Genomic DNA, 15,114 nt, shown 5'->3' on the forward strand with positions numbered 1-15,114 from the left:
AGTAGATCAACCAATGGAACAGTGCAACTTCGGAGCACTAAAACCGAAAATTGGCAATTTTGCCAAATTGACCTAAGCTTTGAGAAAATGACCAAAACCAACAAGTTTAATGACCAAAATGTGGTATGTGGGTGAAGTTGGAGTTCCCATACCTATTAATCCTTAAAAAGTCAACAATTTGACTTGAATAGTATAGTGAATAGTAACCCAAAACACAAAAACTTCGAGAACGTCAAATTTAACGCAATAGAGCTAGTTAAAATGAAGTGAAATTTATTTTTTGGATTCATGCTAAGTTTATTTTGGATTTATGTTAGGTTCTAGTACTGAAACATTGTAAAATTTTGTGTTTCAGTTGAAAAGAATATCGGGAAGGAACCCGAGGAACCGAGTCGAGGCTAAGGACGACTCGTTTGAGGTTTGTGCACAATAAATCCTATTTAAGCATTTTACCCTTGAAAAATTGATTTAGCATGCAGTATGAATTTATGAACTTTTGTGTTGCCACCTTGTGATCAAATTGTAACTTTGGGAATTGATTTGATTTTTGTATGCAATATTTGAATGAAATGTTTGAAATGGATTTTATGTTCACACTTAGCATGACAGTATCACATTTCCTCCTCCATTTATGGGGTTGAGATCGTTTGTAGATCGGATGAGTACTCATTAGCTAGCTAGCCACCTCCCTCATTGATTTCGATTAATGGGGTTGTAGATTGCTTTGTCGTGGTGTACAACACGGCATTAATCGAAAATTTTGTGTCATTGCTTAAGTTGTGTATGACTTTGGCAACACTGTGTTTATGAAATTGTTTGACTAAACTGTGTTTAATAGATTATTTGACAAAATGGTGTTATTATGAACTTTGATCATTATTGAAATGTGATTGAGAAACATTTGAATTGTATTTGGCAATGAATGATTTATTTATTGCATTTTAAATTTTTATTGTGCACCACTGAGTATTTTTATACTCAACGATAGCTTATTTTGCTGTCGCAGATAAGAGCAAGGAGAAAGCAGCAGAGTGAGCTGCTGTTAAATCAAGGACTACTTGGATATTTTGTACGGGTATTATTTTATGCCCTTGTAGATAAATTTTGATGTAAATATGGAAATGTTGTATGTATCAATATAAAGTCGAGCAGTTGTAAATAAATTGTAATAATATTATTTTGGATTTTCTTCTGTAAATTTAATATTTGTACATATGAATTTCCTGCTTTATGTTTTGTGAATGGAATTATTGAATATGCTGAGTTGACAAATTTGACTTGGATTGTGGAACTGTTTTGGAATGAATTGATTTGAGTTGAATTGTGAATGTGACACCCCTTACCCGGCTACAGTATATCCGAGTAAGCTATGTCACACGGTGTACCGGAACACTCTATTTTATCTTAATTAATTTTCATCATAATTTTGAATATAACTTGTGAAATATAACTCATTTAAGTCAATTATTGAAATCATAATTTATTTGAGGTTCCAAAAATTTTAAAGAAAATCCGGCGGAGTACCGGCTAAAAATGGAGAAAACAGTTCTTCGGAACCTGTGAAAAACACTTTCAATATTTGTATTCAATCATCTCAAACTCCAATATCAAAATCTCAACACTTTTCAATTTCAGTTCTCAATCATCATTTCTCAGGGCACTCATATGTATAAGCAATAAATAAATACTCAAATTACTTCCATACATAACCATAAATCTTTATTATTTACATGAACCTCAAAATACATTACATAAATCCAAATACATATGAGAAAATAAAAATTTAGTTACAAAATACCAAAATGACACCTAGTGTCCTACCAATGCACTGCAGAAGTTGAGGTGACACGGACACTGTGCAGAACTGCAGGATGGACTCACCCAGTCTGCGGTCTACTGGGCTCACGATCTGTATCTCCAGAACCTACGCGTGGCAAAAGCAACGCGCTAAGCAATAATGCTTAGTGGTGCAATAATAAGATAAAAGAAAATAGCAAAAAATAAATATGTATATGTCTTATTTGTTTTATATCTGTTATATTCATTTATTTCTTTAACTTTGTCCATTTTCATTCATTTGGTTTCCCAAGTAACCTATACTAAACGACTGGACTGGATAAATGGGTAAACTGGCACTGGGTATTTAGTACCTCGGGCCGTCACACCATCGGTCACATATGCATCTCCCGGCAGGCATGTAACAAACAAGTCAGAATACTATCAGCACAAGGCTAAATCTCAATGCAAGGTCAGAATTGCTAAATGCCATAACATCTCTGAATGGCATATTGACATGTGCGATCGTTAATCAACCCTATTGGCATGCCAAACTATCCAAACCAATCTTGTTAGGTATACTAGGGCATTTGAAACATTTAAATTCCCCAATTTGTGAATTTCAAGTTTTGGTGTCACTATTCACCCCATTGATCAACAAAAATGTTGACTTTTGGATAGAAAATAGGTATATTGGTTTTGACACTCCCAACATACCACATTTTGCATTTAAAACTTGTTGGAATTAACCCCTAAATCCATTTCCAAACCTAAAACCTAGAGAGCAGAATTTTCAGTTTTTGTGACCCAAATTTACTGTTCCATTGGGCCCTGTTGCAGTGGGAATTTGAGGAAATGGTAAACATGAAAGTTGTTCCTTATTTTGTCTAGTTGAATTTCCTTTTTTGAATCACTCCATTTAGAGTTTTGTAGCTCCAGATATGGTCCAAAAACCACAGCTGGCCGGATTTCCATTCTGCAGAAATTACCAAATCTACAGTACCATGAACAGTGATTGTGATTGCATTTTTGAATAGGTTCTGGCCATAATTTGGGGTAGGTTTCTTCATGAAAGTTGTTTGTCTATGTCTTAACTTGTTGCTGTAAAAATTTCAGGTCAATGGACCATATCTACAGTGAGTTATGGCCAAATGAACAGTTACTGTTCATTTGGTCATTTCTGCAGGTGCTGTTGCAGGGTATCCGGATTGGGGCCAACTTTTGGTCCACTTGCTTTGGTCTTTTGGGCATGGTTTCTTCAGCAAAATTGTGCCATTATAAGTCTAATTTCATGTCCAATTGGCCAAACACCAATTGGACCTACACAGCCAAAGTTATAGCTGTCTAAGTGGGCTGGAATCACAGCCACCCTGCTGCACTCACTAGGCAGCATGCTCATTCACTTTGCCATGCTATATTTCAGTCCAAATTATGGTCAACTTACCTAAAATGGTCACTAATTGACCATTAAAATGTTCTCTAACAATTTCCTAAGCCAAGTCAAATTTTCACTTCTCAAAACCCTAGTTTCCATTATAAGTTTTCACAACATACCTTAATTACTAACTCATTCACTAACCACATGTATACATGCTTTAAACATGATCTCTAATCCACTTTAAGTCCATCAAAACACTCCATCATTGTTCCTTCCTTAGGGCTTCCGAAATTCATGATAGGCATATACACAAATTTGGTTCATTTAATTCACAAATTCATGTTGATTTCAAGTCCCTAACATGGGAAATAAGAGTTTTAAGTAGATAGGTGCACTAACCTTTAAGTGGCAGAATTTTTCCCAAGCTTAACTTCACTTTCCTTCCTTTTCTAGGCTGCCAAACACTTTCCCAAGATGAGTGGACAAGTTTTAATGAAGAGTGTTTAGGGTTTAATAGTGTAAACAAGAGGGAAATGAAGCTTTTGTTGCAAAATCAATGGAGGTTTGGGCAAGCTAGGTTTCGGCTGGTTTTGGGGAAGGAGATGGCTGCTGGCTTTTTGATTTATTTTGGTTTCAATTTGTCTCTTTTATTAGTTAGTTAATTGGTTGTTTAAAGGTGATTGGTTATAGCTTTTAATGACATCACATTATGTCATAATTAAGCCTTTTTTTTCTCATTTTCTTTTCTTTTCTTCACTACTCAAATTCAATTTAATTTTTAGTAATGTTTATTCATATTTTATGTCATAATAATTATTTAATTAACTGGACAAATCGGCCAAAAATCACCTCTGAAGGCAAAATGACCAAAATGCCCTCCGTTTGGCTTAACGGGTCAAAATTGTCTGTACCGATTAAAAAATATTTCTAGGTATTTTCTTGGCATTCTAATGCCATAGAAACCTCAATGACCCTTCTCTGGAGTCCCAATAATTATTTTATGAATTTTTACCCAGGTCTAGGGCTCCTAGTTGCGAGAACCGCAACTTCCCTCTGGGTTACCCATCGCTTGGGCACCGGCTCATTTGACTTGGTTGTATTTTATTTCTAAAATTTTTATTAAATTTTTCTTATTAATATTTGAGTTAATTATGGTCCCTCACTTTAGTTTAAATATTTTTCCGAACGTTCTAGCTGTCCGGACCGACACCGGTCACCGGAACAGTAGAATGTACGGAGTTGCTACCGGGAGGGTGTTACAGTGAATTATTGGAGGTTGCGAGTTGTGAAACATTTTTGGGAGTGCTTTTTATAGGTCTTTGAAGAACTGGTTTCTCAAAATACAGAGGGAACTCTGTCAAAATTTTTATAAAAATTGCGGCAAAAGTAAAATGGACAAAAAATTTTATTAGTCCTTAAGCTTTGAATAAATGGTTTTTAATTCTCACTAAAATGCTCACCACTTCCAAAATGTAAGAAAATTGTTTTAAAATCCCTTGTAGGGTACTTAATGAGTTATCGGTAGGTGAAGTTCGGTAGTTCATTAAGTATTCTACGGGATCATGTTATGCCTTACGGAGGGGTAAGGTGTGACATTGTATAAGTGTGATGTCTCACTATTCATTATTGTAGAATGCATTGAACTCACGATTGCAAAATTCTGACTCGTTATTGGTTTTAAGATGCATGACCTTCTTTTCTATCTACTTCTCAATCATCGTCTTCCATTTTATAAAGGTTGAAAATGCCTCATCTTTTGTTTTTGAGAAATACACCCAAACCATTCGAAAGTAATCATCAATCAAAGTCATGAAGTACTTGGCACCTCTCTTGGAAGGGATTCTATTAGGACCCCATAAATCTGACTGTATATAATCCGCCACACCTCTGGTCTTATGCATTGCCTTTTTGTTGAACTTTACCCTAGTCTATTTGCCAAACATACAGTGTTCACAAAAGTCCACAGATTTTGTTTTCTGCCTGTCCAACAAATCCCACTTACTCAACACAGATAAGCCCTTTTCACTCATATGACCCAGGAGCAGATGCCACAATTGAGTCTCATTTTGATTGTTGCTTTCAAATGCTACTGTAGTTTCTCTTGAAACTCTACTGCCCTAAAGAATATACAATCCTGAAACCAAAATGCTCTTCATGAGTACCATAAAGCCCCTATACACTTTTGGAACTCCATTCTCTACATGGTATTTGAATCCATAAGAGTCAAGTGTCCCAAGAGAATTCAGGTTCCTCTTCAGTCCTAGAACATGCCAACAACACATAGTTCTGAAAACACCATCAAACATCCTCAATATGTTGTTACCAATTTCTTTCAAAGGTAATACACGATCATTGCTCAGAATCACCTTACCAGTCATCTATTTGTAAGTGACAAACTAACTTTTGTGTGGATACATGTTATCAATAGCACTAGTATCAAGAATCCAAGAATTTTGTCCATGATTTGAACTCACAAATAAAATTTCCCTAGCAATGTCATCACCATCAAAATCACAAAACCTATCAACCACATTTGCAGAACTTTTTGGTTGCTTTCCCTTTTTATTTTTCAACTTGGGACAGTCTCTTCTGTAGTGACCTTGCTCTCTGTACTCAAAACAATTATCTTTTTTCATTCTTGACTTAGATATGGCCTTAGATTTCTTCCTGCTAGAAGAAACCTCCCTTCACTATGTTCTTCCCCTACTCACCAAACCTTCCCCCTCAATTCTTTCTTAACTCCTTTGATTTTAGAGAATTATTAAGATCATCTAGTGAAATATTGTCTTTCCCATACAACAGAGTATTAATAAAAGTCTTATAGGAGGGTGGCAAAGAACATAACACAATAAGAGCTTGATCCTCAATATCAATATCAATATTCTTCAGGTCTATAATGATTAAATTAAATTGGGCGTACCTTAGCTCATTTTCAAATTATATAGCATTTTCTTCAGATAGAGACGGTTGATTAACGATTTCGCAGAATATAACTCCTCGAATTTCTTCCATGCTATAGATGCTAAGTTTTCACTAGCAATCTCGTGCAGGACATTATCAATGATGCTCATGAAAATTGCACTCAAGGCTCTCTCCTTCATATCAGCTTTGTCTGCCTCTTCCGTACCCTTTGAAAAGTTATCCTCGATTGCCTTCCATAAACCTTGCAGGACCAAGGAAAATTTAATTTTAATCTTCCACAAACTGAAACTTGATCCACCATCAAACTTCTCTACCTCATACTTCGTTAAAGAAGACGCTATCTTTAAATCCTAGATTATGTGCACAAAGCTCTGATACCAGTTTGTTATGGCAAGCACGCAAATCTAAAGCGCACACATAATTGCTCAATCATATAGTATAAGAAAAGAGAAGAAGGATAACACTGGATTTACGTGGCTTGACGGTAAGATCTACATCCACGGGCAAGACAAGAGAAAAAGTTTTACTATAATGAAAAGAGCAAGATACAATAACTCAAAACTCTCAAATCCTAACCCTAGTGTGTTTCTTAAACATCTCATAATTCTATTGCAAAAAGCAAAATATTACAATGTTTATATTGATTCAGACCTTATTTTTTTATCTCAATCGAGTGGCAACGTAAAGCTTTCGGGTCGGATTACAATTTGGGTCCATGAAAACATATTCAAAATTCAAGCCACATAAAAATAACACTCTTCTTTTCCCTTTCTTTCTCATATTAAAGTTGGTCAGTGTTAGGATGGTAATAGGTAGAGTATTCATAAAAATCACCATACTCAAACTTGTGAACTTTGTTAAAATCCTAAAAACTCGAACCCGTCCTAAATCTAATTAAAATTTTTTCTCAACTATCCGAATTTGTCACAAACCAGATTATTATTACCCGAAAATACTTCAGCTCATTTAATTTTATATTTTTTTAATTAAAATTTTATACAAAAAAAATTATTTTTATTAATAATTTTAAAAATTTAATAATTTAATAAAATATTTAAATTTTATTTTATTTAAAATTCATTCTATTAGGATTCGATCGGGTCTAATACCCATAAAAATTTGACCTGTTGCTATCCTTAGTCAATGTAGTTTTTAGAAAAAGAACAATCTGTGTTCTATGAAGTAGACACAGTTGGTGCAAAAGAATTGTTAACCGAAGGACCTTCGCAGTGACACAGTTGTAATCAATTTCTAATAATATTCACAAGAATCTCCACGGGTTTGGATCTGTAAAACAATAGAATACTGTGTGGGTTAGTTAATCACCGCTCTGATGCCTAATTAAGTCAGAGTTGGGAACTAGAGAATGAGAATGAAGAATATAAAAAATAAAATGTTAGCCTTGTGTACCTATCAATCCCCATATATATAGGCATCTGTTGAACTCCTATTAGGACTAGGAGTGTTGAATTGTGATGAGGGTTAATCTTCGGATATCTTGTCTTATCTATTAGTAGAGTTCTTATTGGTTTAGGAGTCATCTTCGGAATAGAATTCTAACTCATCAAGTGAGTAACTTGGAATCTCATCCGGGGAGAGGGAGATCGCCTATTTCTCGGCTATGTGTTTGAATACCCATTTTAACCATTGGGCAATGGGTGGATCACCCATTGGGATGAACTTATTTCGAGCAAACATCACTTGGGTGAGCGCCATTCGAGCCAATAGCGTCAATTTCAAATATATTATTTATTTTCTTAGGCAAAAGGTTCTTTTAAACTCTTAAGAAATAAGTCAATAGTCACTTAAATTCTGATAAAATCAAATGGGCTACTTAGATCCTTAAACTTTTTAAAATAGCCACTTAAACCCTTAAACTTTTAAAAACAGTTTCAAAAAGTCTAAAGGTTTAACACCATAAGCGTCCGTTAAAAAAATAAATAAATAAATAAATAAATATTTAAGCCTTTAAGAAATAACTTGATAGTAGTTTAAGCCTCATTGAACAAATAAATTTAATTTTAATATTTTAGTAATTAAATTTATAAATAAATTATGTTAATTTATATTTTTAATAAATAAATAAAATAATTTTATATAATCTCTAAAATAAATAAAATATTATGAAAAATTTAAAAATAATTAAATTAAAATGTATTAAAAAGGTATAAAAAAAACTCCTTTAACTTCAATTAAACACTAAAAGAATTCAGATTTTCTTTTCTTTTCTCATCAACCAGACACTAAACTTTAACCTCAAAATCTCTCTAACAAATTTTTAAAGTACCATTTAAAAATATATAAATATTATTCTATATGTAAGATAAAAATAGATTGATATTTTTATAGCTTTTGTTATTTATCTTACATATAGAATAATATTCATATATTTTTTTAATGATATATTAAAAATTTTTTAGGGAAATTTTTAGGTTAAAGTTTATTGTTTGGTTGATAAGAAAATAAAGAAAAATCCAAATTCTTTTAGTTTTTTTTAAAATAAATTTAAATTAATCATTTTTAAATTTTTAATAATATTTTTTAAATTTTTAAAGATGCTATAAAATTATTTTATTTATTTATTGACAAAACAAATTAACATAATTTGTTGATGAACTTAATTATTAAAATTTTAAAATTATATGTATTTATTCAATGGGTCTTAATTGACTATCAGGTTAATTTTTAAGGACTTGAATGTCCATTTATTTAATTCCTTAACTGGTATTTAACGGTATTAAGCGATTAAACTTTTTTGAACTGTTTTTAAAAGTTTAAGAGTTTAAATGACTATTTTAAAAAGTTTAAGAAATTAAATGACTTATTTGATTTGATTAAAATATAAATAACTATTAACTTATTTGTCAAGACTTTTTGCCATTTTCTTAAGACATTGTCTGCAAAATTCTGTGAGAAACAAGTCAGCCGAGAAAAAGGGCACTTTTGAAATTTTTTTAGTCACCTAATTAATTGAAATTTGACGTCTTTTTCGTTTGCTGCTTATACAATATGGCTAAATTGGGTAAAGCTACATAAAGGCCTTGTTTGTTAGGGGTGTGCAAATAGTCGGTTCGGTTCAGAATCGAACCGAATCAATTCGATAAAATAAAAAATTAAAAATTAAAAATTTTAAAAACCGAACTAAAATGATTATTAAGAGAAAATTCAATCGAACCAAATTGATAAATATCAGTTCGGTTCAGTTTTAAATCGATCAAATCGAATTTTATAAAATTTCATATTTTCAACATTAAATCTAATAACAAAAATATAAAAAAAAAAAAACTTAGAAATCAAAACTAAAAAATCTTAGGGTTTCATATATATATATATATATATATATATCGAACCAAATTGATAAATATCAGTTCGGTTCAGTTTTAAATCGATCAAATCGAATTTTATAAAATTTCATATTTTCAACATTAAATCTAATAACAAAAATATAAAAAAAAAAAAACTTAGAAATCAAAACTAAAAAATCTTAGGGTTTCATATATATATATATATATATATATATATATATATATATATTATTTTCGGTTTGGTTCTATTTTTTTATTTTTTATGAAAAATAACTGAACCTAGCCGATTAAACCGAATTGACTTAATTCGGTTCAATTTTTCTATTTAAATCGAAATCTGCTCACCCTTATTGTTTGGTTCAATTTCTCTACTTTTTGGAAGTGAACTTTTTGAGAAGTATCTGATTCTCGGGTAAGTAAGTTACTTCTTAGAAAGTGTCTTAAATGATTCATAGGAAGTTGAGATAAAATATCAACCAAACAAATTAGATTTTTACATTTGCTGCGATGAAGATTAAGTGATTTAAAATTTTTGGCCATCTAATTGGTGGAAATTCCGCTGTGTTATTTTGAAGAAAGGAAAATATTAAAATATGTTACTCCAAAACGCACCGATTTCACAATTACCTGTAATGGTAATGGCAGAATTAGGGGTGACTATGCTCCCATTTGAAATTGTCAAATTGGATTAAAATTAAATAATTTAATTTAAAATTGAAATTTGAAATTGATCAAATTTTGATCCACCAAAACCGAACTTGAAGTATTAACAAGAAATAAATTCTATTATTCAATCGTCAATTGAATTCCTATTTTATTTCCTAAACTTAAAATTACTATAATTGTATAATACCATTTACCTTTTGAATTCAAAAACCGATTACCGTAAACAAAAAAAAAAAATTAAACTTCAAAATAATGGTAAAATTAATTTTAATTAATGAATAAAGTTTATAAAAATTTTTAATAATTATATAATTAATTATTTTATTAAAAAAATAGAAATAACTCATTTCAATCTGTTTTAAAAATTGATTAAAAAACTAATTGTTTTTTTTTTTTTTTAATTGTGTGTGTCTTTATCAATAACGAAGTGACCTAACTAATTAAGTTTACACATGGTGGGAAACTTGCGTAAGGTCCAATGTGAATGTGAGGATTGTGAAGAAGACTCCAAACAACACATGCGAAGAGAAGTTTATAATCGTTTAAGCCACAAGCAACCTGTATCATTAGAGAAGCAAAAGTTAAAAACTTGGCAGCCAAGCTTTCCATATCTGTTTGCATGTGACACATGGGACATTTTAGAAACCATAAGTGCTGGTAACCAGCAAATTCTTGGAGTCCACAAAAACCATCCCTTTCGTTTAATTAGCCTGAAGTCTCTCTCTGTGGGTCTCGTTGTTTCTGAATGGAAAAGAAAAGATTAGAATTGATGGTTTAGCTTGTCAACTTCTTTTGACTTTGCCCACTGAAAGTTCTACATTGGAATCACCGTGTTCTCGAAATTGGATTGAGACCAATAGAGTTTAAACAATTGAAATTGTTAGATTAGTGAACTAACTAATCAACAGACTGTTTCAATGGATTTTAATCAACAGCTTAAATAATTCTTTTTAGTCTCCCTCTAGATCATGACTAATAATTCCATTGTTAGTCAACTAATTTAATTAAGGCAGTTTACTCTACCAAGGAAAGAAATAGTTTTGGACCATTTGGTCGGTTTTTGAAGATGTGGATAATCAAATTGCAAAAGCATAGAGAAAGAAACAAAAAGGAAAGTAAAAGGAAACTAACATGGCTCCAAAAGCAGCAGTATTGTTTTGGAAACCACGTACCCATGTTCTTCCCTTCCATGCATAGTGATTCAACACGTTCTTGTCTCTAGCTTCATTTCAACTCTCTCTCTATATATAACACAAACCCAACTTCTGATTCATCATCAAGTCAAATCCCTTCTCTTTAAAAGCTTTTGATTCTTAGTTCAGATCCCCTGGTTCTACAATTAACAGCAAAGCAGGATGAGTGTAGAAGTTTTGGATGGTGCCACCATTGTGAACTTCGTGGAGGACGAAGAAGCTTTCACTGTGTCAATACGTGACCGTTTTGCTCACCTTGACACAGACCAAGATGGTCTTCTTTCTTATGGAGAAATGTTGAAGGAGCTGCAGAGTCTAAGGGTTTTCGAGACTCACTTTGGGATCGATGTGAAGAGAGACCCAGAAGAGCTGGCTCGAGTTTATGGTTCTCTGTTTGAACAGTTTGATCATGATTTGAATGGGAGGGTAGATTTGGAGGAGTTCAAAGAAGAGACCAAGCAGATGATGCTGGCCATGGCTAATGGGTTGGGTTTTTTGCCTGTTCAGATGGTGTTGGAAGAGGATAGTCTCTTGAAGAAAGCTGTGGAGAGGGAGTCTGCTTTTGCTTCTGCTGCTGCTTAAAAGTTTTGCCATTCTCTGCTTCTATTTATACTTCAACTCAATCACCATTTTTCTTTTCTGTGTTTTGGCAATTCGCATAACTTGAAAGTCTATTTTTTGTTTTTTTTTTGTTGCCTTTAATTTTCCCATTGTATGCTAAGCTTAGAGCTTTTTCAGTGAAAAATAAATGTTTTGATCTGTAATTGAGATCAATGATGGTTCAAATTAAGTTCTAGCTAGCTTTCAGCACCCTAATGTTAATAGCAACTTAGAAATTTCGCCAATCAAAATGCTTCAATCAAAAGCTTAAAATGTGAAGAATTGTGCGAAGCGAACAGATGATAACAATCACTATAATAAATAGAAAATCTACAAATGTAATAGCCTTCTATAAAAATTTCATTCAGATTGAACTAGACCATCTTCTTTTAAATATACATGATTCCATCTAGATCTACATCTTACATGTAACAGACTTTCAGAATATAATCATAAGAACAATAACATCTCAGTAGTTGGGATGAACGAGAGAATGCCTTGACCAAACAGTGATGCCAGTGGATGCCCAGATTTCAAATCATCCTTCCATACCTGATTGAGGATGGCTGATGTCTTTATAAATCGATGATCACCTTCCCTCTTTCAACTTTGCTGTCCAAGTCATTATTGTTTGGCATATGTGTGGAAGATGTGGATGCTTCCACATTAGAATCATTTGAAGGAGTGTAACGATAGCTTCCCCTTGCATATGAGATGGTGATGAGTCTGTTGATGCCACATCAACTGGACCATCAATTGCTATCTTCTTTGGTGGCGGTTGTTCCAAGTGCTTAGTACCTGCCTTGCGTTTATCTTGATTTTTATCTATTCACAGCTGCAATTTCTCTTTTTAGAACATAAAATCAGCTGGAAAATTTTCTAACACAACTTCAACAGCAACAAAGAATATTTTGAAACAAAATTTCTTATACGGCTCACAATAAATGGTCCAATGGGTAGCAGCTAATCTCAATCCAAGTGGGAATATAGCAATAGTCCACCACCTGGAAAGGACCATTTGAAAGGCAATCTTAGCTCTGCATCAATGTTGACATATGCCAGAAGAACAAAGCTATTATAGAAGGCAAATTACACAGAAGGTTCAACTGCTATGTCAAAAGTTCAAGCTGAAGATTATTTCACAAAGCAGCTGAGCCAGAAACTTTAGTTAGCGGGTCAATTTTATTTAAACTTTGATCATTTGTGGTTGTTTTAAGGGTTTTTTTTTTTATAAGAAATTTATCCATTATTTACAAAATAAAATATATTTCATAATTAAATTCAATTCTTAAAAAAAAATTAAATAAATAGATGAAATTGTATTAAAACGATATCAATCTAAATGATTGAAACAAAATGGGAATTTTGATATATAACATAAAAATAAATGAATTGGAATAATTTTTACATGACTAATTTATTAATACTTATGTTAATTAAGTGAAAAAAAAAATAAATAATATCCGTACAATCAAGCAAAGAGAAATTTTAATCATTTACCTAACTCACAAATTACAAACCAATTATCAATTGGAATCAACAAAATTAGAATAATAGTTTTATAAGAGTTTTTCGAATAGCTTTATACACATGTACACGGTTCTCAGATATCTAGACCAAACTGAAGTGAGTTTATACATATGTGTCTCTCTCTCTCTATATATATAACTTAATATTATTTTTCATTTGTCTAGTTTTTCTTAATAATTTTATTTATAAGACATTAAATCACCTTATAATTCTTCATTATAAGTATACTTATATATTACATATAAATTTAATTCATAATTATATTTGAATCTTATTGTTGAAGATTACATAATTAATAAATGGCTAAAATGTGTATTATATAATACACTCTTACTATTATATTATATAATATGCTCAATCTTAAATTTTATATGTTTTATAGTTAAAGATTATATAATTTAAAAATAATTAAAAGATATATTATATATATTTTATATGCTTCAAGTGCTAATAGCATGATAGTAGAAACCTAACCTAAATTTTCACCATAACATGTTCAAAAAGTGACCTGCAGTCACTACATAAAACACTGTAGATTTGGTCAGTCCAAAAAATTTGGAAAGTTTGCAATCCAACCAGTTATGGTGTTTAGGCCATAACTTGAGCTACAAAACTCCAAATGGAGTGATTCAAAAAAAGAAATGTAACACACAATAAGGAACAACTTTCATGTTGATAACTTTGTCAAATTCCCACTGTAAAAATGACTAATGGAACAGTAAACACAAGAATTGAAATCTGAAAATTTTGAATAACTAACACTAAGCTTAGAAATGGTTTTGGCAACCAATACCAACAACTTTAGAATGCAAAATGTGGTATGTTGGGAGTATTAGAACCAATGTACCTATTGTCTATGCAAAAGTCAATATTTTAGTTGACTAATGAAATGAATAGTAATACCTAAACCTAAATTTCAAGAATTGAAAAATTTAAAAGTATAACATGCCCTAGTACACCTAGCAAGATTGGTTTGGATAGGTTGGCATGCCAATAGGGTTCAGTTAGCAATACTACACATGGCATTATGTCATTCTGTGATTTTATGGCTTTTAGCCATTCTGACATTGTGATGATACTTGGCATTGTGCCTAATATTTATTACAGCTCATTAGTTGTTCTGTTGCACACTGGGAGATACATATGTAACCGATAGTGTGACGGCCCGAGGTACTTGATATCCAGTGCCAGTTTACCCGTTTATCCAGTCCAGTCATCCAGTATAGGTTACTTGGGCAACTAAAAATGGAAGTGGATAAATTTAATGAAATTATGAATATAACAAGTACAAAATAAATAAGATTATCAATAATGATCAAAAAATTGTCTACATAAGACATCAGAACATGCACTGTATATTTATTTTATGTTATTTCTTTTTATTTTATTATTGGCACCACTAAGCATTATTGCTTAGCGCGTTGCTTTTTGCCACGCGTAGGTACTGGAGAGACCGACTGAGAGCCCAGTAGACCACAGACTGGGTGAGACCTTCTGCAGCTCTACATAGTGTCTGTGTCACCTCACCGTCATCAGTGCATTGGTAGGATACTAGGTTTTATTTTGGTATTTTGTAATTAACTTTTATTTTCTCATGTGTAATTAAGACTTATGTAATGTATTTTGGGTATTGATGTAAATAATGAAAATTGTGTTTATGAATGAAAAAGTGAATATTTATTTATGACTCTTATATGAATATCATATGAAATGAATGAATGAGAAATGGGAGAAATATTGAGAT

General features: G+C 31.9%; 1 protein-coding gene across 1 annotated transcript; it reads left to right on the forward strand.

Moving 5' to 3' along the window:
* Nucleotides 1-11,166: 11,166 nt before the first annotated feature.
* Nucleotides 11,167-12,014, forward strand: LOC110657897 (uncharacterized). Its single transcript, XM_058128712.1, has one exon. It carries the CDS (start codon nt 11,403-11,405, stop codon nt 11,820-11,822), a length of 420 nt encoding a protein of 139 aa, XP_057984695.1. The 5' UTR covers nt 11,167-11,402; the 3' UTR covers nt 11,823-12,014.
* The last annotated feature ends 3,100 nt before the right edge of the window (nt 12,015-15,114 follow it).

This window comes from Hevea brasiliensis, chromosome 10 (genome assembly GCF_030052815.1).
Source record: "Hevea brasiliensis isolate MT/VB/25A 57/8 chromosome 10, ASM3005281v1, whole genome shotgun sequence".
Lineage (NCBI taxonomy): Eukaryota > Viridiplantae > Streptophyta > Magnoliopsida > Malpighiales > Euphorbiaceae > Hevea > Hevea brasiliensis.

Bases quoted from the DNA above. Each gene is read 5' to 3' on its own strand.
- LOC110657897 (XM_058128712.1), top strand. From the start codon at position 11,403: ATGAGTGTAGAAGTTTTGGATGGTGCCACCATTGTGAACTTCGTGGAG.